The sequence below is a fragment of the Microtus ochrogaster genome, chromosome 1 (genome assembly GCF_000317375.1).
Source record: "Microtus ochrogaster isolate Prairie Vole_2 chromosome 1, MicOch1.0, whole genome shotgun sequence".
Taxonomy (NCBI): Eukaryota; Metazoa; Chordata; class Mammalia; order Rodentia; family Cricetidae; genus Microtus; species Microtus ochrogaster.
The window spans coordinates 90,764,756-90,780,373 of NC_022009.1; the positions used below are offsets into that span (position 1 = coordinate 90,764,756).

Below are 15,618 nucleotides of genomic sequence, written 5' to 3' on the forward strand. Positions count from 1 at the left end.
ACGGGGCACAAAAAGCTTAGCAGCTAGCTGGGACAACAGGCAGAGATGGACTTGTAAGGCTGTGGCAATGGGCTATTTCCAGACTCCCCTTTTTATAGCAAGCAGCAACCATTAGGCATGAACAAAAGAATTTTTACAATCTCGAGGTAAATTAACTCAGATAGAAATAGTATTTTTTTTTTCTGTTGGGAAAATATCAAAGCAAGTTTAAGAGAATCGTGAAGGGGCTGGAGAGATGGCTCAGAGGTTAAGAGCATTGCCTGCTCTTCTAAAGGTCCTGAGTTCAATTCCCAGCAACCACATGGTGGTTCACAGCCATCTGTAATGAGGTCTGGTGCCCTCTTCTGGCCAGCAGGCATACACACAGACAGAATATTGTATACATAATAAATAAATATTTTTTAAAAAAAAGAGAATCGTGAAGAAGTATTTAATACAGCGTGAGCCTGTAGAAAGCCCTTAGTAAATGGTACCCGTGAGAGTCATTAGCTTCCTTCCCAACTCACTGAGAAGTGATTCTGCCAATGGGGCTTGTAGCTCAGATCTGTAAGCTAAGTTTCTCCAGAGCTTGAGGAGGAAGGGTTCAGGCCTGGAAGGGTTCAGGCCTGGGCCACAGAGTGACTCCAGGTCCAGCTGGATAACTTAGGGAAAGTCCGTCTCCAAGGAAAGAGCCTTGGAACATGGCTCAGCGGTAGGGCCCCTGCCAGGTGTGTGTGAGGACCTAAGATCGACCCCTAGCACTGGGTGAAATTCTGCTGCACCTGATGCTGTTGGTCTCTTTGATCTTCAGAGGGTTTGATTCAGGGCAGGTCTCCATCTTTGCTCTGCAGCTCGACCGCATTCTGTCCGTCCTTTACCTCGTCCCCCACTTCCACATGCCCCCCAGCCTACCTTCTAGAACCCTTGCCATCCTCTCTTCATGCGCGCTTTATCTTGTATGCACCGTACCATGAAACCCTCTCCCTGGCAACGAAAATGGAAAAGAAAACAGCGGTTGGGAGTAGCTGACCTCTATGGTCTGCAGAGTTCTGTCTCCATCCATCCCGTCGTTCACAGCACTTTCTTGATTGTGTGCTCATTATGCAATTCCTTTTCATTTTTTTCTTTTTGGAAACGGAGTCTTATATAGCCCAGGCTGACCTCAAATGTACTTTACTGTGTAGTAAGCTTAACCTTGAACTCCTGATCCTCATTCTTTCTCTCGAGAGCTGGATTACGGTGTGAACCAAAGCATTTATACCTAGTGGCTCCTAATACATGGCTCATGTAATTCATGAATGTCTTGTTTTTCTTCTTCCCTTCTTTCTCCTCCCTGATGCTTTCTATGTTTTCTTTCCTTCTGATATACTTTGTTTTCTAAAGTGTTTCTTACGGTTTTTTTTTTCCTTTTTCCTTTTTTTTTTTTTTTTCCAGACAGAGTTCCTTGATGTCAGCCAGCTGTCTTTCATCCATGATTTGGGACCAAAGGGCCTGTAAGTTCCAGGGTTGGGTCTTTACAAAATGTGTACGGAAGCTGGTGGGTATGATGCCACAGCCTGTGACAGTGATGGGCAGCTAGGCTTCCCTTCCTGGGACTTCTCCCGCCCTACTAGTGAGATGCTCACATGGAGAAGTGCGCCCCCTGCAGGAAGCAGGGGGCAGCAGCTATCTCCTCTTTCCGGTGGACTAGGAACACTCAGTCAGTACTCTCCCAGCTGGGAGGATCAAGTGCATAAGATGCCTCCTCCCAGTCTCTTCCGCAAGCTGTTACCACCCCCTTTCCTAAGTACGTCAGCGCAGTGCTCTGTCACGCGCGCTGTATAGACTGGGGATTGACCCAGTGACTGCTTTCCCTTCCCGATACCAGGGCTTGCTCCTACAAAGGGCTTGCCCTTTTCAATCATTATTTTACTAATTTTAATTGTGCGTGCATGTATATTTGTATGTGGGTCTGTGCACACAAGTGCAGGTGCCTCTGTAGAGGGCGTCTGGTCCCTGAACTTACGCGTGGCTGTGAGCCGAATGACATGGGTGCTGGGTTCTCCGCAAGAGCAGTGGGTGTTTTACTCACTGAGCCATTGCTCCAGCCCCACAACTACACTTTTAATTTTAGTTAAGCGCAATGCTAGTAGCTATTTCAGAATTATCTTTCTTAAGTTATTGTTATTGCACATCTTTCAAAATTAAGATGTTGAGTTTTTGTTTGTTTGTTTTGAGACAGGGTCTCGTGTAGCCTAGGCTTGCCTAGAACTCTTTTATGTAGCTTGGGATTACCTTGAACTACTGATTCCCCTGTTTCTACTACCCAAAGGCTGGGTTGATCATGCCTAACAAAATATCCCACTTGCATAGCCAGTAGCTTTGGTCTCCTTACTTTATATGGCTCGATTGATCACTGTGTGTGATGCCGTGTAGAAATGTGTAAGACCCTGGGGGGGGGCAAACCCCATCTCAGGTGCAGCCATGGTGGCTACAGGGAGGATTTATCCTTAAGATCCTGGAGCTAGGGTGCAAAGAGCCTACATTGTGCCCAATAGAATCACCGACCCACAAAGGCCGAAAGGGCTACATTTGAACAAGTGTCTGTAAGAGTATCTGCTGGTGGGCCCTACCTGATAGAGAGCAGTGACCAAGGGGATGGTGAAGGGAGGGACGAGGGAGTGGGGGTGGGGAGGGAGTTACGTGAGAGACAATTTATACAGTCTCTGGCTGTGGGCTGAGCACGGCATGTGTGAACTGTAATTGCGAACTTCATTACTTGATGTGGTCTCTCCTTCAGGGAGGGGATGATCATGAAAAGGTCCGGGGGACACAGGATACCAGGTCTGAATTGCTGTGGCCAGGGAAGAGCCTGCTACCGCTGGTCAAAAAGGTAGGACCCGCGGGCGAGTTCTGTGTATATGATTGAATACATTGAGCATTGGGGTGTTTATATACTAGCTTTGCTTGTTTGTTTTGTTTTGACTCAGCCACAGTGTGTCTAGGTGAACTCCGAACTCCTGGTTGTAACAGTATTTTCTTATTGGAACTGCAGCTCACAAATAACAGCACAGAGACTTACTATCAATCACGAATGCTCAGCCTTAGCTTAGGCTTGTGCCTAACTAGTTCTTATAACTTAAATTAATATTTTTGCTTGTTTGTTTGTTTTTTTTGAGATAGTGTTTCTCTGTATGATGGAGGAGGGACATCTGTCTATGTGTTACTTTCATTGGTTAATAAAGAAACTGCCTTGGCCTTTTGATAGGACAGAAAATTAGGTAGGCAGAGTAGACAGAACAGAAGAAGGCAGTGAGGCAGACGCTATAGCTCTCCTCTTCAAGAAGGACGCAGGTTAAGATCCTTCCCGGTAAGCCACCACCTCGTGGTGCTACACTCATTAATAGAAATGGGTTAATCAAGATGTGAGAGTTAGTCAGGTGGTGGTGGCGCAGGCCTTTAATCCCAGCACTCGGGAGGCAGAGGAAGGCGGATCTCTATGAGTTTGAGGCCAGCCTGGTCTAGAAGAGCTAGTCCCAGGACAGGAACCAAAAGCTACGGAGAAACCCTGTCTCGAAAATAAAATTTAAAAAAAAAACAAAAAAAAAAACATGTGATAGTTAGCCTGTAAGAGGCTAGAGCTAAAGGGTCAAGCAGTGTTTAAAAGAATACAGTTTCCATGTAATTATTTTGGGTAAAGCTAGCTGGTGGCCGGGAGCTGAGCCGTGGGAAGCAGCCACAGCTCCTTCTACAGAAGCAGCCCACCGCTCCTTCTACATCTGTAGGTTTTGGAGCCTGGGTAGCTTTTGTATACCAGGCTGGCCTTGAACTCACACAGATCCATCTACCTCTCTGCCTTCCTAGAGCTGGGATTAAAGGCCTGTGCCACCACCACCCAGCTAAACTCACAGATTTGCCTGCCTCTGCCTCCTGAGTGCTGGGATTAAAGGCATGTGCCACCACCTAAACCCATATTTTTAAATCTGCATTTTGGCTTATAGTTTGTTACCTCATCTCCCTGCAGCTTCCTCCGAGTCTAGCTGTTGACTCAGCTTTTCTTCTTCCCAGAGTTCTCTCTCTGCCCAGAAGGCCCACCTATTTCCTGCCTAGCTATTGGTCATTCAGTATTCTATTACACCAATCACAGCGATGCATCTTCACACAGTGTACAAATAGCCTCGGCACTCCTTCCTCCCCTTCCAATGCTGGGCATTCCAGATGTTTACCACCATGTCCAGCTCTCAAACGTGACCTTGAATCTGCTTAGAATATAAGCAGTGGTATAGGAAAGCCAGAGACTTGCCCTTGTCTTCTTACCCTCAGCTGTACAGAACACTGGGTAGAGGTTTAGCTAAGGATACAGGGAGTTTGTTAGGGAAATAGTAGCAGAGGAAGACAGGTAGAAAGAACAGGGGTGGGAGCTCCCGAAGATCATGGGTAACATAAGCTAGCCATGCAAGCAGGAAAAGGATGAAGTTACAGGACTTGGCTGCCATGGCTTCTTTTTTCCAGTGGTGGCTTCTGGAGGTGGGTTTCCCAGCCTCCTGTGGCTCTGCTGGTCACTCCTCCTCTTTCCCTAAGTCATCTGCTGCCTGTCACATCTTCCTACACGTATGCTTTAAACCCCGGTGATTTTTTTTTAATTCCCAGAAACTCTGGGCTGCCAGAGTTCTGCAGCTGGGGAGCAGACCAGACCGGAAGAGTCAGTGGAGTCATCAGGGTCAGCACCACCTTGTTGGGGTGACTCACACATGCCAGTAACTAATGAAGGAATCAGTCAGTAACTGAACTGAGCGACCGTGGTGTGCTGTCACCTACCCAACTAAAATGCTCTGAGATTCCAACATCTTACATTGATACAAATAAAAAAAAATATACACACAGTAGGAGAATTCAGCCTTTTAAATAAGTCCATGAACAAATCCTTACTAAAGCTGCTAGCCCCTCTAGAAGCAAGCCCGTGGGCTCACGGAGCTCTGAGGGAAACGGGGTCATATGGAAGTGGAGAAGGAGCAGACGTGGTTTGGATCTAGGTGGTGATCTGGATGATGTGGGGGAGACTCCGGCACTGTGATGGCAAGGGCTCTGGGGTCGCAGCACTGACTGTAGCCCCAGGAGTCTTGGCAAAGATCCTAAGGATCCAGTCCTGAGCTCTACCCCCCAGAGGAGGGCCGACAAAGGACAGTAAGGGAAGATTTTGTTACTGATGTAAACTTTGGGAGGAATCATGTTTCAATTGAAAAAACTATGGTTCTTCCTGGAAGGAGATTTTGCCGTTTTAAATTTGGTAAATGTTGTGTAGAGACTATAGCCTCATCTCCGTATTTGCATGTCCTGAGTCACAGCGGAAGACATCATAGATAGACGATCGTGTTCAGGGGACAGTTAGTGTGGGACTCCTTCTTATAGCGTGAGTGCTGCTTAGGAGTAATGGGAGTTACTTCTAAAGGTGACATTCATTCACAGTGCTTAGTTCTCAGTTTTTAAACCTTTGGCTGGTCATGTGGTACTTGCCTTTAATTCCAGCACTGGAATTGGATTGGAACTTCAGTCCTCCTGCTTTGGCCTCCCAAGTGTTGAGATCGGAGGCATCAGCCGTCCCCACACTGCTGGGAGCTCACTTTTCTTTTTCTTTTTTTTTTTCCCTGAGAAAAGTCCAAGAGGCTCAGTTCCGTTTGGTGTGCTGCCCCTCTAGGGCATTACCCTTTGTGGTTCACACTTGGTTCGCCTTGACCTTGACCGTCTTCCTGTTAGTGACTGTGTCATCTGTACTTCCTTCACTGTGGCCTGTAGTTGGTTGTTTTTACTCTAACTCTTTGGGGGGCCTGCCACCCAGCTCCCAAATAATTTCATGGAGATTTATTGTTTCTTATGAATACCTGACCTTAGCTTGGCTTGATTCTAGCCAGCTTTTCTTAACTTAAGTTATCCTATTTACCTTTTGCCTCTTGGCTTGTCCCTTTCTCTATTTTATATACCTTTCTTCACTTCTGACTTTGTGGTTGCTGTCTAGCTGGGTGGCTGGCCCCCAAAGAGTTAGAGGTGAGTCCTCTTTCCTTCTCCTGCTCTTGCTCCTCCCTCTTCTCTTTTCTCCTTCTATTTATTGTCTCTGCCTGGCAGCCCTGCCTGTCCCTCTCCTGGCTTGCTATTGGCCATTCAGCTCTTTATTAGACCAATTTGCTGTTTTAGGCAGTCAAAAATAACACAGCTTCACAAAGTTAAATAAATGCAACATAAAAGAATGCAACACATCTTTTTGTCGTCAAACAAATGTGCGACAGAATGAACAAATGTAACACATCTTCAACTAAGATTTCACAACAGTAGGCTAGCTGCCCCATCTCCTTGTGCCAATCAGGAAAAGCAGCCTACACAAGAACCCAAATGAAGGCATCAAGACTGTAGAAGGTAGATTTGTCTACATTGAGTCTCGACTCGTAAAGCCCGTTGATACACCATGACTAGTAGTTTCAGTTGGGTTGTTCTAGATTTATCTTCCGTTTATCTACCCTTGACCAAACACCAGCTCTTTACAGCCAGGACCGAGGTGCCGCTCCTGCGCACATCACCCCCTTCCCTCTAGCACCTACCCGTTTATCCAGGACGGGTCCTGGCTGCTGCCTTCACGAGGCTCACCGGCACTCTAGGAACAAATATTTGAATGTTTTTTGTTTGAATTACGTTTATGTTGACATCCACTTTACCACTCTTCTCCATTATGAAGCTCTGAGTGTAGCATTGAATGGAGCAGCTTTGAGAGCTACTTCTATACTGTTGAAAATTATTCATTAATGATCCTTAAACCAGAACTATTTTGAAGTGAACAACAGAATATGTGGAGTTATTAAATGTTTTAGATTCAGTTGCCTTTATGGTAGTTTATGTGAGCAAACACTGCCACGTTCCATTCTTCAGCAAGGGGCTCTTCAGTTCTTCCTGTTGACATCGGGGAAGTTCTTCCAGGAATGAATGAATTCTTTTTGATTGCTTGGTGTCCACACACAGAGAAGGACAACCGGAAGGCTTGTTTTTGTAGTAATTACTCTCCCTCCTGGGAATTAAACCCAGGACACTGTGCCTGCTAGGCTAGCATTATGCCATTGAGCCATGTCCCTAGCTCTTGTTTCATGGCAATCTTTAAAAGGCACAAATCCATCAGGTGAGACATGACATTATATCCGTGATCTTCCAGAGTGTTTTCTCACGACTTGAGTAGTAACTGGCTTCAGTTACTTGGCTTTGAAAGCTCCTGCCGTCTTCTTCCAGGTGGTTAATAGTGAAGGATTCTTTTCTGCTGTACATGAAGCCAGACAGTGGGGCCATTGCCTTTGTCCTCCTCGTAGACAAAGAATTCAGAATAAAAGTGGGAAGAAAAGAAACAGAGACGAAATATGGACTCCGAATTGATAATCTTTCAAGGTAGAAATTTAAAATATATTTTTTCCCTTCCTCAAGACCAAAATTTTCTCTCACCTATGAGGAGTAAATTAGATTTAAATGTTCATAATTGTTGTTTTGAGCTCATCCTCAATCAGAAGTAATGGAACTCTGTGTGTGTGTGTGTGTGTGTGTGTGTGTTCGTGCGTGCGTGCGTGCGTGCATGCGTTTGTGATGTGCATGTGAATTAATACAGGTACCTGCAGAGGTTAGAAGAGGATATTGGATCCCCTGGAGCTGGAGACCAAAGTTTGTCAACTCGTCTACCAGTTTGTTGAATGAATCAATTGGCAGTTTGCATTTTAAAGTAATACAGTTTTATATAGTTTATAAATGAATATATTTTGTTAATGTGTAGGTTTCTTTCTGGCAGACTGTAATCATACCTTGAAAAAGTGTGTGTAATCACTCTCATCCATATGAATATTTTTAATTTATCTTTACATGGTTACAACAGGAATGTATATCTCCTAATACATGTTTGTACAGTATTACATGTATGCTTGTACAATATGTACATGCATGCTTGTGTATGTGCATGTATGTAGGGTGATACGGCGTAAAACACTATTGAGCTTCCTACTTTCCTTGAAGAAGGTAACTTTCAGGCTATTACTGAAATGGCTTTGTTATTAGTCTCCATGTCTCCATTCCCCACACCAAGTGAATCTGTTTAAATCCAGGATTCTCCAGGCTTCTTCCAGGCAGAAGTGTTCCTTGTCATCTTAGCCAACAAGACCAGCTTCTCCATTGTCTTGGGGTTGTTTATCTCTGTTTGTTTGTAGACACCCCTGCTACAGCCTTTCGGTTCTGTGTTGGCAGTTCTCTTTACAATCCCTTCACACAATTTATTTCTTTATTTTTGCCTTCCTCCCTCTTGCTTCTTCTATTATTTATTCGCCCATTTATTTGTGTGTATGTGTTGAGCCAGTCCTTTCCTTCCACTGCGTGGGTCTGGTGGATCAAACTCCCTTCATCAAACTTGGTGGCATGTATGTCTACCCATGGAACCACCTCACTGGTTCCCCCTTGTTAAAGATGATGATGATGATGATGATGATGATGATTATTATTATTATTAGTAGTAGTAGTATATACATGTGTGAATGAGGGTGCATGAGCGCCACTTCATACATGTGGAAGCCACAGGGAAACTTTGTGAAGCTGGTTCTCTCTTCACATGGGTCCCAGTGGTGGGATTAAGGTCATCAGGCTTGCCCTGCCCTGCTCTTGTCTGCTGAGCTATCTAGCCATCCCTCATTCCATTTCTATGCTTGGAATAGTTTCCCTCCCCCACCACTAGGCCTCTAATGATACTCATCTCTTCCACACAACCATCTTCTCAGGACATCTTGTCCCAAGGGTAGGCTGACCCAAGGCAACTTCTGAGCCCGCTTGCTTCTCGTGACTCCATTGCTATGCCTGTTGGGGAGGCTTCTTTCCCACCCCAGCCCCTCTCACCTCCCTATCCCCACACCCGCCAGCCTTCTGCTGGACAAAAGCTTTCAAAGGCCAACATCCATCTGTGCTATATCTAGAGGAATGGTTTGGGCGCCCTCGATCCTTATAAATAATTATAGAATCTGTGCATATGGCCCCTCCCTTGCTCTCCATGAGAACTGCCGCGTATCCGGCCCGCCAAGCATTCAAACAGAAACGAAGCTCTACTTCCCACTCAGTCCCATTTCTATCGGCGCGGGGCACAGGACAGCTAGTGCCAGCGCCTTGTCCTTTGGACTTCAGTTCCAGTAACCGTTTTCACTCTTGGTGATAGCCATTTGTTCTGACACTTGGCATAAAGGATTTTTTTGAAATCCCCCAGAATTTATTCCCAATATTTTTAATTCTGTAGCAGGTTAAAGTAGCTTGCTCAAGTGATAGATGCAAATGGACTTACTCCAGAGCAAATTAATTAGCCACGACGAGTGATTAATTTTCAAGCTAACCTACATCATTAAGACACATTTTCTAGGTTTCCTTAGCTTTGGAACGTGCCTTGTCCTCAGAGGGGTCCCCTTCTACCATAAGATGGCTGTTCGGCACCCTCATAGCACCCTCAGCCGGAGGGAGGGAGTCTTTTCCCCGCACTGCTGGGTTCTCAGATCTACTCTCATGGGGTGGGGCTGACTTCTGTGCCCTTGCCCCAGCCCACTAGGACTAGGGGAGTGGGGGATGCTACTTTGTATAGCTTTGCTGGCTTCCAAGAAGGAAAGGAGATCTCCCCTAAGGACAGCAGAAGTCAGGGTGGTCAGTGCAAAGGGACCAGCAGCTCTGACAGAAGGGTTACCTCACTCTGTACCTGCTCCACAACCCTCCTCATCTCCCAGCACGATTCAGTGTCTACATCAAACCCCTTCCCCTGTGCCTGCATGCTTGAGTGAGCAGGGAGCCTGACCAGGAAGTTCTGACCCAGTGAGCACTGTGAGGAACTCTACCGAGGTGTTTTAGACACTTGCTTTTCCAAACGTTCATTACCTAGAAATGTCGATTCCTGTTTGCTGCAGCGTGCTTCATCTTTAAATTTGTTTTAAGAGCTAGAACTCAGAGTAAACCTCCAATGCCCACATTTGCTTTTCTTTAAAGGACACTGATTTTGAAGTGTAACAGCTACCGGCACGCTCGGTGGTGGGGAGGAGCCATAGAAGAGTTCATTCAGAAGCATGGCACAGACTTCCTCAGAGACCACCGCTTTGGTTCCTACGCCGCTGTCCACGATAATACTTTAGCTAAATGGTGAGGTGTTTTGCTCACAGGTGTTCGTCTAGTGTTATGATGGTTTAAATTTACCTGGAATAAGCCTCAAAACTAAACCAGTGGTTTGCTCAACCGATGGATCATATTTAAAGATATGATCGCAGCTTCAATTTTGTTTTTTGACCATCTTTAGTGGTGAGCTTACAGGCCTTTAGATTTTGATGTTTGATTTGTTTTGTGAGAGAGGGTCTTGTGAAGCCCAGATGGACCTTGAACTCCTGATCCACCTGCCTCATCTCCCACAGGCTGTGACTGCAAGCCTGCATCACTGTGCCTAGGTAGAACTCTGGTTTTTAAGATCAGCTTCAGGACCGGGTACATAGCACAGTTACTATGTTTACTTAGCATGCATGAATTCCTGCTACTCCATAAAGCCAGGCATGGTGGCACAGTTTATAATCCCAACAACTGGGAAGAGGAAGCAAGCGGATCATTAGCTTAAGGTCATGTTTAACTTCATAATGAGCAAGAGGCCAGACCTAGATACCCAAGACACAGTCCTAAAAAGAAAAGCAAAGTGTAACTTCATATATCTCTTAAAGGTAAAATGGGGCTTTATTTAAATCATTTATTGTTTTCCCCTATGGATATGGGCTGGTCTGTTTGTGGGCTCAGATGAGAAACCTGTGTAATAAGGAGGCCCCATGAGAGTGATTGACAGGCTGCCTTCTAAATAAAGATTGCTTAGGTCTGTCTCCTGACTGCCTTTCCTGTGTAATAGATGGAGACACGATCATGTTTTCAATCTTGTTTCCAGTTACTCAAAGGAAAACAGTGGTGATGTAGACCAGGTAGAGCCCTCTGTACTTTGCCTTGGCCTAGGGTGTGTTTTTCTTTTTTGTCCTGTTTTATAAAATCAAAAAAAGAAAAAACCAAACATCAAAAGAAACCAATGAACAAATCCTTTTTCTTCCAGGTATGTGAATGCCAAAGGTTACTTTGAAGATATCGCAAATGCAATGGAAGAAGCGACGGAGGAGATTTTCATCACGGATTGGTGGTTAGTATTTTCCAGGAGAGTGCTGTCTGGAGGCATCTCTGTTTAGAAATGAGCTATTGGAGGATCCCACACTGTGGAAGTCAACAGTAGTCATGATGGCTTGGCCAAGTCTCAATCAACTAAACAGAAGACTCCAGAGAAAGACTTCCAAATGCTCTATTGGTCTCTTGTCTAAATGCCATGACGGAGACAGCATAGAGGAAGAAAGATTTGTCTGGCTCACAGTTTGAGGGTCCGTTCATCATGCTGTGGTGGGTGGACCTGGCGGCAGCCCATGAGGGCTGTCACTCGGTATGCGTGGTCATGAAGCAGAAGAGGTGAACGCCTGTGTTCTACTCAACTTCTCCTTTTGATCCACTCTGGAATGCCAGCCCATAGATGATGCTCTCCTGTATTTAGGGCAAGTCTTCCCACTTCAGTTAACCCAGTGTCAAAACTCCCTCATGACCCTGCCCAAAGCTGTGTTTCCAAGGTGATTCCAGACTCTCTTAAGTGGACATCCAATGTTAACTATCACAAATATCTTATTAAAATATTTATCGTGAATAGTCTTGGAAGCAGACACGCAAATATTTGTGTTGGTATGCTACTTTGGAAAAGTGGCTGTCCAGAAGGGAAGGCCCATCCCCTCTAGCCATCGGGAAGGCCCATTCCCTCTAGCCATCTGTCTCTTACCATGTCCTCCACTCGGTCCAGGAAGCAAATCCTGAACTTTTGTTTTGACACTGAAATAGTTGCTCTTGCTGTTACTGTTGGAAGGACTGGGTCTGGGCAGCTCTTCTGGCCTCCCATCAGATTATACCTGTCTCGCCTGTTGTGAAGACCCCCACGGGCATCACGGTGCTCGCTTTACCAAAGTCACTGGAAATCTCCTATGTAAAGTTCATGAGTTCTCGGGAATTGCCACCTGTGGAGTTGGTGTTAGTTTGGTATCTGTGGTCTAACTTCAGTTCCAGCTACCATCATCTTGGAATGTTGAAGCCCGTCACAGATTCCAACATTGGCTGATTTGGAGATGAAATGGCCAGGAATACGCTGTCCTTGTAGAAACGGAAGTGACTTTCTAAATGCACTCTACCCTTTGAGAGATACGGTCTTGCTTTGTAACGTGGGTAGACTGGGATTCACTGTATGGCCCAGGCTGGCCTTTAATTCCCAGCAGTCGTCCTGTCTCAGCATCCCACGTGCTGGGGACTTCTGACTTGAACCATGCCTGGCTCTGAAATTTTGCTTTCAGCTCTTTCTTACTTCTTTCAGATATTACTCATGGACGAAGCTTAAAAATCCCTTCCTGGTGTGTTTCCTTCTAATGCTAGACTAGGAGACAGGGAGAGAAATAGACGTGGGTATCAGGTCCACGAGGGTGGCGCAAAGATGGGGACAGACCACCGGAAGTCTAGTAAATTTTATTCCAGAAAAAAGAAAAAGATAAAACACCACAGGGCACAAAAGCTTGTCAGCTAGCTGAGACCACAGCTGGAGTTTGGGCTGAAACTGTGGTACAAGTCGGTTTCTGAACTCCCCCTTTTTATAGCAAGAAATAAGACACCTTAAACATGAACAAAGGAATTTTTACAATCTCGACATAAAACTCAGATACATACTGCCTTTCTTTACAATTTTCATTAACAGAGTTTCTCAGTTAAACTAGGTTTGTATTTAATCCATTGTTTTTTTCCTGGTTCTCCCTAATTGTGTTTACCCAAGCTCCACACCTCAGGTCGCCAGTTTCTCACAGCAGGGAAAATGCATAACATCCCATCCTCTGAAGGTTAACTCAGCTATCTCTATTGTTAATCAGGATGGCCATGGTGTTATCTTAGCACTGACTCTTAGTTTGCCGAGGGATGCTTTGGTCTCGGAAACAGAGCAGCCAGCTGTAAGATGAACTAACCCACTGCTGATAACAGCTCCTTAAGCAGCTGAGAAATAATTTCCTGAGGATGATTGGTCCTTGAACTGCTGAGGAGGCTGCTAGTAGTTCATTTAGGTTTACAACTGCGTGCCTTTCTTTCTGCATTCTAACTTCTACATCCTAATTTCTGGTACCTACATTTCTATATTCCCACTTTTATTTCTAGACACTTCCATAGGGATTCTTCTAATCCTAGACTAGGAGACGGGGGAGAGCAATGGACGTGGGGATTCCTGGGGATTCTTCTAATCCTAGACTAAGATATGGGGAGAGCAATGGACATGGGGATTCTCCCAATCCTAGACTAGGAGGCGGTGGAGAGCGATGGACGTGAGAAGCCATTTTCTGGTTCCCTTCAGTGCTATGGAAATCTGTAGCTCTGGATTCTCTTTCCAGTTTGATGCTAGTGACGTTCTGAGAGAGATGATTCTTTGTCATAGATGGCCGTCTGCAGTACCTGTGGCTTTTACCAGTTAGCTGTCAATAGCAGATCCCCTTCATGACAACCAGGTAGTCTGTAGTCATTGCCAAATACTGAATACTTTCTCAGAACTCAGGAAAGTACGTCCAAAGCTCAGTGTCGCACTATATCCATCAAAATACCCCTAAAACTTCAGCCAGGACATGACCGAGAGAAAGGAGCTTTTCCGATGATGCCATATTTTCCTGCAAGAAAGAAGCATCTCTTTTGGAGGTTCCGGATGGTAAAATTTAGACTTCCATTTAAACTAGGAGACAGGGAGAGAAATAGACGTGGGTGTTGGTCCATGAGGGTGGCGCAAAGATGGGGACAGACCACCGAAGTCAAACCTAGAAGCTGGAGCTGGAACCTGTGATTTCTGCTTTACTTTCCGAAGGAGAGGGAATTAGGTCCTGTTTGTTCCGGCCACAGCCCTGGCAGGCATCTTACTACAGCAGGCGTTTTGAAGTGAAGCCCTACAGTAACTTCCTCTGTGGTGAAGAGACTCCTCAGGGGCCATTATCCCGGAGTGCATGCAAAGTGTCTTGTGGTTTTACTGTTTGTTTGTTTATTTATTATCAGTGATTCCTTTAAACAATGAGCATATTCTCATGTACTTTTTGGGTTCTTGTTTCCTATTTTAGAGCCCCCCCCCATTGGCTCTGGAGAATTCCTTCTGGATTCGACTGTCTTAATTATCAAGGATTTCTTTTTTTTTAATTGTTTCTGCTTTTTGTTTTTTAATTGCTTTTCTTGGTTTTGTTTTGCTTTTTTTTTTTTTTTGACAGGGATTCTCTGTGGCTTTGGAGCCTGTCCTGGAACTAACTCTTGTAGACCAGCAGCCTGGCCTTGAATTCATAGAGATCTGCCCGCCTCTGCCTACTGAGTGCTGGGATTAAAGGTGTGCACCACCACCATCTGGTCTGATTATCCAGGATCTTCTGTGTTCTAGTTAAACAGCATGTTTCATTCTGGCCTCCAGCATTCTGGAGAGGAAATTTCAGCAATAAACTATTTTTCTCTTTAGTGCTTTCAGACTTTTCCAACTGTTTGGTTTCCAGCAGTTGGGTTATGATTTGGGAGTTTATCGTGTTTGGTACTCTTGAGTTTCATGAATTTATTGTCTTCTGTCTCTAGACAAATTTGAGATGATCTTGTCATTGTTTCTTCAGATAAAATAATTTCCTCTTCTGCCAGGCAGTGGTGGCACATACCTTTAATCCCAGCACTTGGGAGGCAAGACAGGTAAATCTCTGTGAGTTCAAAGCCAGGCTGATCTATGGAGCAAGTTCTAGGACAGACTCCAAAGTATGAAGAAACTCTTTTTCAAAAAACAACAAAAACAAACAAACAAACTAACAAATTTCCTCTTCTAAAGGTCCAAAGTGCAGACAGTCCTTCCTACAGTTTCCAAGGCTAGCTTCATATTTTTAAATATTTTCTCTCTTGGAAGTTATATTGGATAATTTCTTTTCCTCTAAATTTACATTTATTATTTATTTTGTGTGCACGTGTAGGTTTGTGTGTGTACATGCATGTACCACACCACCACATGTAGAGGTCAGAGGACAACATGCAAGCATCAGTCCTCTCTTCTCCCCACATGGGTCCCAGGCCTCAAACTCAGGTCATCAGGCTTGGTGGTCCTCACTGTACCCACCAGCTTCCTCCCCAGCCCCTATCAGTAGAAACTGATTTCTCTTTAGCTACCTTCATAACCTTTGTTCTGGTATTGAGCTTATGAAGCCAAGTCTGGTAATTTTTTTTTCTCCTATTTTTGCGGTGATTGTCTTTTTATCTTAGAATTTTCTGATTCTGGATATCATCTGCTTCTCTGAGAGTTTCTCTCTTCCCGTTCATCCTTACACATAGTTGTATTTTTATATCTGCTAAGGGATTAAACTAGATAATCAGGCCAGGGAGATGACTCAGTGGGTAAAGGCACTTGTCACCACCATTCCAGATGACAAGATTCAGTACTGGAACCTACAGGGTTAAAGGAGAAAACTGATTTGTGCAGATTGTTCTCTGATCTCCAAATGTGCATCGTGCACACACACACACACACACACACACACACACACACACACACAC

General features: G+C 44.9%; 1 protein-coding gene across 2 annotated transcripts in view; it reads left to right on the forward strand.

The window, feature by feature from the left end:
* Pld1 (phospholipase D1) overlaps positions 1 to 15,618 on the forward strand; it is a 186,775-nt gene that overhangs the window by 53,783 nt on the left and 117,374 nt on the right. For both annotated transcript variants that reach the window (XM_005343906.2, XM_013347951.2), the window contains exons 7-11: positions 1,414 to 1,472; positions 2,759 to 2,851; positions 7,225 to 7,377; positions 9,979 to 10,128; positions 11,066 to 11,149. In XM_005343906.2, the coding sequence (XP_005343963.1) occupies positions 1,414 to 1,472; positions 2,759 to 2,851; positions 7,225 to 7,377; positions 9,979 to 10,128; positions 11,066 to 11,149 (539 nt within the window). The remainder of the gene's footprint in view (positions 1 to 1,413; positions 1,473 to 2,758; positions 2,852 to 7,224; positions 7,378 to 9,978; positions 10,129 to 11,065; positions 11,150 to 15,618) is intronic.